General features: G+C 40.0%; 1 protein-coding gene across 2 annotated transcripts in view; it reads left to right on the top strand.

Annotated features, from left to right (window-relative positions):
* Positions 1-13,069, top strand: part of USP18 (ubiquitin specific peptidase 18) — a 198,781-nt gene that overhangs the window by 76,843 nt on the left and 108,869 nt on the right. For both annotated transcript variants that reach the window (XM_079774907.1, XM_079774906.1), the window contains exon 4: positions 5,377-5,522. In XM_079774907.1, the coding sequence (XP_079631033.1) occupies positions 5,377-5,522 (146 nt within the window). The remainder of the gene's footprint in view (positions 1-5,376; positions 5,523-13,069) is intronic.

Genomic DNA, 13,069 nt, shown 5'->3' with positions numbered 1-13,069 from the left:
AAAGAACCAAATACCTCTTAACCCTCATAGAACCTTCTCAGGATGGGTAGAAGCCATTCCCCACTATGTCTGACCTACCTCATTACAATCATATAATGGACTTGCTTTCATATCTCAAATGACTCAACAGGTCTCCTCCACTCTGAACATCCAGTGGAACTTACACCCCCTCCTACTATCCCCAACCTTCAGACAAGGTAGAAAAGGCAAATTCCTTAATTAAGTCTAACCTAATTAAATTAACTCTCGAAACTAAAGAACCTTAAACTACTCTCCTACCTCTAGCCCTTATGCACATCAGGGCAACCTTCCTGTGCACGCTCCTTTCTTAGTTCATTTGAGCTTATGTATAAAAAACCCTTCTTATTAGGCAACCTCCCTCCCACAGAGACCCCGCTAGGAGACTATGTCCCCATTTTAAATCTCATCCAACAATTACTGAGAGAACATGCTCATCAGATTCTCCCTCAACCTTTTATGGGAGACACTCCCCCCCCCCCCTACACCTCACATCCAGGGGACTAGGTCCTCCTAAAGGAAATCCATTAATCAAATAAGTTACAGCTCTGATGGCAAGGCCCTTATAATTACCCCAAGAGCAGCTAAACTATCGGGGCATACCCCATGGTTCCACCTTTCCAGATTAAAACCCATCTCAGGAACACCTCCATCACATGAGCTGGAGTCCCCTTGGTATTACAGCCATCTGATCAGGCCAACCAGACTCCACCTTATCCGCATCCCAGAAGAAGAGGATGAATGAGTGAGCACCCCTGCATGTGTTCCCTATGTATTAACCCTACCAATCCTGACTTCTCTGAAAGCCCACTTCTTCTCCCAATACATATACTCCAGGTCCTAGCTACTGCCTCCTCTCCCTTTGCATCAGGATTCTCACCTTTCTATGGGACTCCCTTCTATAAGGGAACTTTGATTACCCATGGGAAGAGACTTCCTTCTTTCTAGACCCTGAATGTACCCTTCCCCACCTTGGGACAATCCCTGATCCTGAAAGTGGGGATTAGCTCCTCCTAATCCTATTCCAGCCTTTCTCTCCGACACCCATAAGGAACTTTCTCACCTCCACCCATGCAAATGAACACTTTACCTTACCCATTCCCTCCTAAACCAGACAAATCCAACCTTTGCCAGGGATTTCTGAATCTGGCTTTCCCACTGCTCTTCAGCATATACCACTATCCCTACACCAATCACAAGATGGAATCAGGTAAAAATCACTCTAGCTTATAAAAAGGAAAAGGGAACTACATTTCTCAAAAAGGTAGACACCCTCTAGGTTAATCATCCTACAGCCCAGGCAAATCAAGCCTCCCTTCTTTTCTGTATTTGTATTCAATCTCTTGCTAAGGTAGCTCCTTCCTCCATCCCCATCAAAGGTCCTATTACTCTACACAGCCCACTAATTGCCCAAGCCCCTTTATGCTTTACAAGGTCACAGGGCAATATAACAATAAGCCATCTCCCATCATCAGCCTGCAACACCACAGTTAATGTAGAACTACCAAATGGCCACTGGTCCCAATGGGTTGACTACCAGGTCTTCCCAGAAGCCAGTGGTTATTTCCTACAGCCAGTCAGCTTTATTTCTTATCCACCCATCCAGGCCCGAGGCTCCAACTGCTTCTTTCCTTCCCTTTCTCTTTTCCCTTGGATAACTCCCCATTCTATCATTCCCTTCCACTTTCACTGCAGTAAAATCTCAACCACTCATCTGTCACTCCTTATTGGTAGTGCCATGGTGACTACCCTTTCAGCTTGGACTGCAGAACTGGGAAAAGGAACCTCATATTCTTTAGTCCACCTCTTCTCTCTATACCTTTCAGCTTGTCTCCATGATCAGAGATTCTTTTTCCTTTGTGGGGAGAACACATACATCTATCTCCCCACCAACTGGACAGGAACCTGTACTCTCATCTGTCTCTCACCCAATTTGGATGTAGCCCCAACAATCAGTCTTTACCTGTCTCAACTCACCATATCCAACACAAGAGGGCAGTTCAGATAATCCCTCTCCTAATAATCCTTGGCATCACAGAAAATGTTGGAACTGGAATAGAGGGCCTAACCACTGCTTTCTCCTATTTGAAATCCTGTCTCAGGACCTACAAGAAAGCTCTAGATGCCTACAAAACTGGGAAAACAAGAACCTCACCCCAGGGTAACCTATCCTCCCCTTTAATATCACTAGTCAGGCAACTTAGACCCCTGATCTTTTTCCCTAAAGATAACATCTAGGCCTCAGTTGTATTTCAGCCCGAGGCCCAGAAAAACAGCAAAACCAGACAAGTGATGCTATGGCAACCTCAGGACCAGCTTTTACTCCCACGTCACTCAACAGGACCATTTTTGAGCCTTCACCAACCAGTTTATTGGGGGAAATCATGCTGCTGAAACCCCTTGGTTAGCCCACTACTATCAAAGCCCATTCCCCTGTAATCTCGATGTCTCACCTCAGTAGGAAACAAATATGAAAGATATGACCTTCGTCCCTATTCCATAAAACAAAAAGGCTGGAATGTTAGGTCTGATCAAATAATTGAATCAATACTCCCTCCCCTGGGAACTGACCTTTAGGCCACTTCACAATGGATACTTTCTTAGACCACATTCTACTTGCTAACACCATTATCTCTCCTCTCTGGAGTTTCCCAGAATTTGGAACTGCACAGAGAATTCTCCACCCAGAAAAAGCCCACCTAGAGTCCTTTAAAAACCTCCAACTCCCTGTTTTTGGGTCCTAAAATCATTTTGGGTCTCAGCCCATCTGTTATTCATATGACTTAATAAATTTATAATCTCTTACTACATTGGCCTCATGCATTCTTCCTTCAGCGACCCTAACAGCTGCCTCTCTGTGTATGTTTCTATGCATTAGGTACAACTGCTATGTCTCCTGGTCTTGGCAAAGTAGACTTTTTTGGGGCCAGTAGTACAGTCTCCCTCATCACCTGAATTGGTGCTACAGGTGTATGATTGGTGTGGATTGTTCCTGTTGTTGAGCCTTGATTGCTATTGGCACTACAGTGGGAGGGATTGACCCTTATGTTGTTTGGTTGTGAGGTCTGGCCATGACTACCGTGGACAAGTTGTTGTGCAGGATCTGACCAGATGAAGCAGGATCCACTTTAGCTGGCCTTTGGTGCCTGCTGGATTCACCCTTTTGGGTGTGTCATTTGTAGAGGTGGTTGGGTAATGCTCTGGTGTGGAGTGAATCTGGTCACAAGGTGTGTTGGTTCTGGGGCCTCTTGGGAGATTAGGCAAAGGTCAGCCACTCCCTGTTCCCTGCCTGTGGCCACCTAGCATAAGCTACAATGTGATCTGCAGGTGGTTGACCCTTGTGCTGGGCTTGGAGGTTCCTGGGAGAGGCTAAGTTATGAACTGAAGCTTGCTTCTGCTAATGCTGGATTGGGGCTGCTTAGCAAGAGGATGGGCCATGCCAAAGGCCATATGCTGCTTGTTTGGGGTTTATGAACCTTTGAGACTCTTTAGGGAAGTCCTCAGCATGAGCCTGGATAGCTATTTGTTTTAAAAAGCCACTGGAATAGGCTTGGATGGGCCTGCAAGTTCAGTGTGTCAGGGTCTCAGAGAATCACCAGAGCAGGGCAAACAGTGTTAGCCAAGTTGATGGAGACTCAGATCTGGTGCTTGCCTGCACCTGCAAGGGGAGGAATCAGCAAACGAACAATGGCTTCTGCCAGCACTTCTTGCTGGGAAAGCTGCCCCTCCAGCCCTCACCCTAAAGCCATACAATTCAGTTCTCTGTATGTCCCTGGTGCCTTCTGAGCTGCTGCCCCAGCAATAGAGCTCAGAGCCAGTGAGTCCATCAGCAGATAAATTTGTGAACTCCTGGGACTCCAGCAGCTGTCTCAGTCAGCCACAACCTCCATTAGTTTTCACATTTAGAAGTTATGAGGACTCCTCTTCCTGGCACTGGACCCTGTGCTTGGTGACCTTGTGTGGGACTGGGACCCTTTATACTTCAGGGGGACATGTGCAGCCAAGATATCCCTCCTGAATTTTAACCACCACATGTGGATGTGGGAACAGCCTATTCTGCAACTCTGCTCCTCCTAACAATCTCTACATGACTTTTTCTGTATATCATTAGTTAAAGGATTTTGTTCAGCTAGACTTCAGGCAGTTATCAGTGATGACTGTTCTGTAGTTTAGTTGTAATTTTGATGTGGTCACAGGAAGAGATGAGCATAGCATTTACCTATGCCACCATCTTGACTGGAAGTCCACAGTGACTTGGACTTTTAAAAGTCTTCTTTCAAATGTTACCAGAGAAGAGTCTTGTTCTGCACATTTTGGACTACACATTCTAATCATCTGAGAAGTTTAAAATATAAATGCCTGGTACTACCCCCATATATTTGGTTTCATTTGGCCTATGGTGGGAAACAGTCACTGGTACTTTTTAAAAATATATTTTTTTATTGATTTCAAAGAGGAAGAGAGCGGGAGATCGAAACATTAACGATGAGAATCATTGATCAGCTGCCTCCTGGCATGCCCCCCCTTACTGGGGATTGAGTCCGCAACCTGGGCATGTGCCCTGACTGGGAATCAAAACACAAACTCTTGGTTCATAGGTCAACACTCAACCACTAAGCCATGCCGGCTGGGCCACTGGTCCTTTTTAAAAGATGCTCCAGGTGATTTAAAAACGCAGTCAGGATTGACAGCCGATTTGATTAAAAAGAAATTGAGACTAGACCAGTGTCAAAGGAGGAATAAATCAGCAGGCACATGCAAAAGTCTCTCTCTTGATTTTTTCAAACAAAGTAAACACACATATGTATTATTACACATTCTTTTCTGCCCCGTGTTTTCCGTGTCCCCCCCCCCCCCCCCGTTCCATTGGCATGGACAATTTTGAGATACCTATAATTAAGTAAATCATTTCTAAAATGCACTGACATACCTTCATATTTCTCTTTCTTCCCAGGATCTAGATGAGTATTTGCTTTTTCACTTTGGGGTGCTTCAGGATGGATATTGTGCTGCATGCCCTCTTTACTGTAGACCCAGACAAGACCTACTGCATCTGCCTTTTATTTTAGTGTGATTGTCAGGCAGAGTGGAGAAAGAGGTGGTGAGGCAGCAGTTGTGCTGACACCCTCTCAGGAGGTTAAAAACCATGGTGTTTTTTAATCTTGTCTGTACATTTAAATTATCTGGGAAACTGAAAAATTTTGATAACTGAGTTCCACCTCCAGAAATTCTGATTTAGATATTCTACAGAGTGGCCTGGACATGGAGATTTTTGGAAGTTTCTTCAAGTGATTCTAGTATGCACCTAATATTGAGAACTGTTGTAACAGGAGGTTCATGGCTATTCTGATTTGGCAGGGTAACAGTACCAAGGAGAGTGGAAGAGCAGAGGAGAAATGTCCCCTTCCAGTTGCTCTTACTGCTGGAGAAGATGCAGGACAGTCGACAGAAAGCAGTGCGACCCATGGAACTCGTCTACTGTCTCCAGAAGTACAATGTACCATGTAAGACAGTGCTCGCAGCACTTGCTCCTGATCTAATGCTCTAAAGGGTGTGGGAGATTGAGAAAGAGATAGGAAGAAAAAGGAGGGGGAAGAAAAGAAGAGGGAGGAGAGAGAAAGGGAGGAGAGGGAGAAGGAGAGGAAGAAGAAAGGAGAAAGAGGGAGAAGGAGAGAGGAGAAGGAAGAGAGATGAGAGGGGAGAGGGAGAGGGACTAATAAGAAAGTTAGGTAGACTGTGGACCCCTTGTATTGGAGGCATTTATGAAGATCTGAAATATTTTGAAGAGCCCCATTTACATATACATAAATAATGTATTTGATTTATTTATGAATATATTACTTTCACACTCACTCTTTTTCTGCCTCTCGGTAGAATAAGTAAGCCTAAGAGTTTTCTCAAAGCTGATTCAGCTGCAGGTAAAGAATCCCAGGAAAACATAATAAAGGATTAATAAGGAGAAATCATTTTCTACAAAAGATAACTCATAAAATAGTTTTGTTTTTAAAACCAGCTTTATTGAGATACGTCACATACTATAAAACTCACTCTTTTAAAAATATGTAATTCAGAAGTTTTAGCATACTCATGGAGTAGTGCAATCATAACCACAATATACTTTTAGAACATTTTATCACCCTAAAAGTGACTCCATACCTCTTATCAGTCATTCACAATTCTGTTTTGTTTTCTTCTAGGTTTTATACTTTTAGCTCTTACATTTTGTTTTATTTGAGTTAATTTTTGTGAATGTTGTAAGGTAAGGGTCCCAACTTCATTCTTTTGTATATGAGCATTTAATTATTCCAGCACCATTTGTAATAAAAGAGTATTCTTTACCCATTGAATTCTTTTCTTTTAAAAAATCTTTATTGTTGAGAGTATTACATATGTCCCCTTTTCCCCTCATTGACTTCTCCCAGCCCACACCCCCCAGACCTTCACCACCCTATTTTCTGTGTCCATGAGTTATGCATATTTGCAACAAGTTCATTGGTTGATCTCTTCCCACCCATTCACCCTCCCCTGCATTCCCTCTGAGGTTTGACAGTCTGTTCAATGCTTCTGTGTTTCTGGACATGTCACTTTATGTTGTTCATTAGATTCCACATATAAGTAAGATCGTGTGATACTTATCTTTCTCTGACTGGCTTATTTCACTTAGCATAATGCTCTCCAGATCCATTCATGCTGTTGCAAATGATAAGAGTGTTTTGTTTTGTTTTGTTTTTTTTGCACAGCTGCATAGTATTCCATTGTGTAGGTGCACCGCAGGTTTTTTTTTAACCCACTCAACATGAGATATTTCCAGATCCTAGCTATTGTAAATTGTGCTGCTATAAAGATAGGGGTACATATATTCTTGTAGATTGCTGTTTCAGATTTCTTAGGATATATTCCTAGAAGGGAAATCACTGGGTCAAATGGGAGTTCCATTTTTAATTTTTTGAGGAAACTCCATAATGTTTTCCACAGAGGCTATACCAGTCTGCATTCCCACCAACTGTGTACTAGGGTTCCCTTTTCTCCATATCCTCGCCAACACTTGTCATTTGTTGATTTGTTGATGATAACCATTTGACATGTGTGAGGTGGTACATCATTGTCGTTTTCATTTGCATCTCTCTGATGATTAGTGACTTTGAGCATTTTTTCATATGTCTCTTGGTTAACTGTATGTCCGCTTTGGAGAAGAGCCTATTTAGGTCCTTTGCACAGTTTTAAATTGCATTGTTTATCATTCTTTGTTAAGTTGTATGAGTTCCCTATAAATCTTGCAGATTAACCCTTTATCTGATGTATCATTGGAAAATATGTTCTCCCATCTGGTGGACTCCCTTTTTGTTTTGTTTTGCTATGCAGAAGCTTTTTATTTGTTTATTTTCTCCTTAGTTTGCATTGTTCTAGGAGATGTATCAGTAAACATATTTCTACAAGAGATGTCTGAGATTTTGCTGCCTATGATTTCTTCTAAGATTTTTATAGTTTCATGTCTTACATTTAAGTCTTTCATTGATTTTGTTTATTTTTGTGTATGTTGTTGGTCTAGTTTTATTTTTTTACATGTACCTGTCCAATTTTTCCCCCAGAGTTATATTCTCTTGTTGTATCAATCCCTTGTCTCTTTTTATGGTCTTCACTTTGAGGTCTATTTTGTCAGATATAAGTATTGCTATCTCAGTATTTTTCATTTCCATTTACCTGAAAGATATTTTTCCATTCCTTCACTTTCAGTCCCTGTGAGTCCCTTATTCTGAGGTGAGTCATGTTTTCTTTCTTTCTTTTTTTTTTACTTAGTCTACCAATTCAAATTTTATTTATTAATTTATTTATTTTTTTATTTTATTTTTTATTGTTTAAAGTATTACATATACTAGTACATATATGTCCTTTTTTCCCCATTGACCTTCCCCCAGCCTCCCCTAACCCTTATCACATGCCCTCATCCCAACCCCCAGTGTCTTGTGTCCATGGGTTGTGCTTATACGCATGCATACAAGTCCCTTGGTTGATCTCTCCACCCCCCTCCCCACCCCAACACTCCCCAGCCTTCATGTGGTATTTTTCTTTCATTGCCTGGCTTATTTCACTTAACATAATGCTCTCCAGGTCCATCCATGCTGCTGCAAATGGTAAGAATTCCTTCCTTTTTTATAGCAGCATAGTATTCCACTGTGTAGATGTACCATAGTTTTCAAATCCACTCATCTGCTGATGGGTATTTAGGCTGTTTCCAAATCTTAGCTATGGTGAATTGTGCTGCTATGAACATAGGGGTGCATATATCCTTTCTGATTGGTGTTTCTAGTTTCTTGGGATATATTCCTAGAAGTGGGATCACTGGGTAAATGGAAGTTCCATTTTTAGTTTTTTGAGGAAACTCCATACTGTTCTCCACAGTGGCTGCACCAGTCTGCATTCCCACAAGCAGTGCACAAGGGTTCCTTTATCTCTGCATCCTCGCCAGCATTTGTCATTTGTTGATTTGTTGATGATTGCCATTCTGACAGGTGTGAGATGGTACCGCATTGTCGTTTTGATTTGTATCTCTCGGATAATTAGTGACTTTGAGCAAGTTTTCATATGTCATTGGCATTCCTTCAGTCTTCTTTCTAAAATATTCTATTTAGGTCTGTTGCCCACTTTTTTTTATTGGATCATTAATCTTCCCTTTATTAAGTTGTATAAGTTCCCTATAGATGTTGGAGATTAAACCTTTATCAGTGATAACATTGGCAAATATGTTCTCCCATACAGTGGGATTTCTTGTTGTTTTCTTTTGCTGTGCAGAAGCTTTTTATTTTGATGTAGTCCCATTTGTTTATTTTCTCTTTAGCTTCCATTGCCCTAGGAGCGGTATTGGTGAAGAAATTGCTTCAGCATATGTCTGAGATTTCTCTGCCTGTGGATTCCGCTAGTATTTTTATGGTTTCCTGTCTTATGTTTAAGTCCTGTATCCATTTTGAGTTTATTTTTGTGTATGGTGTAAGTGGGTGGCCTAGTTTCATTTTTTGCATGTATCTGTTCATGCCTCCATTGTCAAATATTAGTTGAGCATAGTGGTTTGGGTCAATATCTGGGTCCTCTATTCTATTCCATTGGTCTATGTATCTGTTCTTGTGCCACTACCAAGCTGTTTTGAGAACAATGGCTTTGCAATACAGCTTGAAATCTGGTATTGAGATCCCACCTACTTTGTTCTTCTTTCTCAGGATTGCTGTGGCTATTTGTGGTCTTTTTTTATTTCAGATGAATTTTTGGAGAGTTCTTTCTAGGTCTGTGAAATATGCCATTGGTATTTTAATGGGGAGTGCATTGAATCTATAGATTGCTTTGGGTAGTATGGACATTTTGATGATGTTGATTCTACCAATCCATGAACATGGTATGTTCTTCCATCAGTTTACGTCTTCCTCTCTCTTTTTTCAGTGTCCTGTAGTTTTCCACGTATAGGTCTTTTACCTCCTTAGATAAGTTTATTCCTAGGTATCTTAATTGTTTTTGGTGCCATGGTAAATGGGATTGCTTTTTTAGTCTCTCTTTCTGTAAGTTCACTATTGGTGTATAGAAATGCCATAGATTTCTTGGCATTAATTTTGTATCCTGCTACATTGCCGAATTCATTTATTAAGTCTAATAGTTTTTGATGGAGTTTTTCAGGTTTTTTATGTACAATATCATGTCATCTGCAAATAAGGAAAGCTTTACTTCTACTTTTCCAATTTGGATGCCTTTTATTTTTCCTTCTTATCTAATTGATATCTCAACAGAAACACATTAGGCCAGAAGGGAATGGAATGAAATATACAAAGTCATTCAAAGGAAGGGTCTGAATCCAAGAATACTGTACCCAGCAAGACTATCACTCAAAAATGAAGGTGAAATCAGGAGCTTTACAGACAAAAAAGGACTAAGGGAATTTATTACCACCAAACCAACAATGCAAAAAATGCTAAAGGCTCTGCTGTACAAAAAAGAAATAGGAAGCAAAGAAGGAACACAGGGGTAAAGAATAAAAATGGCAACAAATAAGTACCTATCAATAATAACTTTAAATGTAAATGGATTAAATGCCACAATCAAAAGACATAGGGTACCGGATTGTATAAGAAAACAAGACCCATATATCTGCTGTCTACAAGAAACCTACCTCAGAAAAAAAGACGCACACAGACCTATGGTGAAGGGATGGAAAAAGGTTTTCCTGGCAAATAGAAATGAAAAAAAAAAAGCTGTGGTAGCAATACTTATATCTGACAAATTAGATCTCAAATTGAAAGACATAACAAAATATAAGGAAGGCCACTTCATAATACTAAAGAGAGCAATCCAACAAGAAGAAATGACTCTGGTAAACATATACACACTCAATACAGGAGCACTCAAATACATAAAAAAAACTCCTGGAGGATATCAAAGGAGAGATAGACAGCAATACAATCATAGTAGGATATTTTAATAACCCACTATCACCATTGGACAAATCCTCTAAACAAAAAAAATCGGCAAAGAAACATCAATCCTAAATGACTCACTAGAACAGATGGAATTAATTGACATCTTCAGAACATTTCACCCCAAAGCCAGAGAATATACACTCTTCACAAGTGCACATGGGTCATTTTCAAAGATAGACCATATGTTGGGACATAGGCAAAGTCTCTTCAAATTCAAGAAGATAGAAATCATATCAAGCATCTTCTCAGATCACAGTGGCATAAAACTGGAAATCAACTACAATAAAAACAATCCAAAAAAATCAAATACAAGAAGATGAAACAGCATGCTATTAAACAATGACTGGGTTACCAGACAGATTAAGGAAGAAATAAAAAACATCATGGCAACAAACGATAATGATAACACAACAATCCAAAATCTATGGGACACAGTGAAAGCAGGCTTGAGAGGGAAGTTCATAGCTCTAAAGCCTACTGGAAAAAAAACAAAAAACAAAGGTAATAAATTACTTAACCCTACCACTCAAAGAGTTAGAAAGAGAGCAACAAGAAAAGCCCAGTGTAAGCAGAAGGAAGGAAATAATAAAGATCAGAGTGGAGATAAATGACATAGAGACCAAAGAAACAATACAAAAGATCAACAAAACCAAGAGCTGGTTCTTTGAAAGGATAAACAAGATTGATGAACCTCTAGCCAGGCTCACCAAGAAGCAAAGAGAGAGGAACCAAATAAACAAAATCAGAAATGAGAGAGGTGAAATAACAACAGACCCCACTGAAATACAAAGGATTGTTTAAAAATACTATGAACAACTCTATTCTAACAAAATGGACAACCTGGAGGAAATGGACAAGTTCCTAGAAAAATACAACCTTCAAAAACTCAATCAGGAAGAATCTAAACACATCAATAAGCCAATAACTATGGAAGAAATTGAATCAGTCATCAAAAACCTTCCAGCAAACAAAAGCCTGGGGCCAGACGGCTTAACAGGGGAGTTTTACCAAAATTCAAGGAAGAACTAAAACCTATCCTCCTCAGACTATTCCAAAAAATTTCAAGAGGAAGGAACACTTCCAAATTCCTTCTATGAAGCCATCATTACCCTAATACCAAAACCAGATAAAGACAACACAATGAAAGACAATTACAGGCCAATATCCGTCATGAACATAGATGCCAAAATCCTCAACAAAATTCTAGCAAATTGGATCCAGCAGTACATCGAAAGATCATACACTATGACCAAGTAGGATTTATCCCAGGGATGCAAGGATGGTACAATATCCACAAATCAATAAACGTGATACATCACATAAACAAATTGAGAGATAAAAATCACATAGTCATATCAATTGATGCAGAAAAAGCATTTGACAAAATCCAACACCCTTTCTTGATAACAACTCTCAACAAGGTGGGAATAGAAGGATCATACCTCAACATAATAAAAGCCATATATGATAAACCCACAGCTAACATCATACTCAATGGGCAAAAACTAAAACCATTTCCCCTAAGAACAGGAACAAGACAGGGATGCCCACTCTCGCCACTCCTGTTTGACATAGTACTGGAAGTATTAGCCATTGCAATTATACAAGAAGAAGAAATAAGAGGCATCCAAATTGGAAAAGAAGAAGTAAAGCTGTCTTTATTTGCTGATGACATGATAATGTACATAAAAAACCCGAAAGACTCCATCAAAATACTAATAGACTTAATAAATGAATTCGGCAATGTAGCAGGATACAAAATTAATGCCAAGAAATCTATGGCATTTCTATACACTAATAGTCAACTTAGAGAAAGAGAGACTAAAAAAGCAATCCCATTTACCATGGCACCACAAAAATTAAGATACCTAGGAATAAACTTAACCACGGAGGTAAAAGACCTATACGTGGAAAACTACAGGACACTGAAAAAAGAGATAGAGAAAGACGTAAACTGATGGAAGAACATACCATGTTCATGGATTGGTAGAATCAACATCATTAAAATGTCCATACTACCCAAAGCAATCTATAGATTCAATGCACTCCTCATTAAAATACCAATGGCATATTTCACAGACCTAGAAAGAACTCTCCAAAAATTCATCTGGAATAAAAAAGACCACAAATAGCCACAGCAATCCTGAGATAGAAGAATAAAGTAGGAGGGATCTCAATAGCAGATTTCAAGCTGTATTACAAAGCCACTGTTCTCAAAACAGCCTGGAAGTGGCACAAGAACAGATATATAAACCAATGGAATAGAATAGAGGACCCAGATATCGACCCAAACCACTATGCTCAATTAATATTTTACAAAGGAGGCATGAACATACAATGGAGTCAAGGCAGTCTCTTCAATAAATGTTGTTGGGAAAATTGGACAGAAACATGCAAAAAAATGAAACTAGATCACCAACTTACACCATACACAAAAATAAATTCAAAATGGATACAGGAGAGAAACCAAGATGGCGGCATAGGTTAAGCACCTAACCTGCAGCCTGGCACAACAATTTCAAGAATACAACTAAAGGTCAAAACGGACATCATCCAGAACCACAGGAAAGCTGGCTGACTGAAATGCCCACAAC

The sequence above is a fragment of the Cnephaeus nilssonii genome (genome assembly GCF_951640355.1).
Source record: "Cnephaeus nilssonii genome assembly, chromosome: 6".
NCBI classification, from domain to species: Eukaryota; Metazoa; Chordata; class Mammalia; order Chiroptera; family Vespertilionidae; genus Cnephaeus; species Cnephaeus nilssonii.
This window is presented reverse-complemented; position numbering and strand designations above follow the sequence as displayed.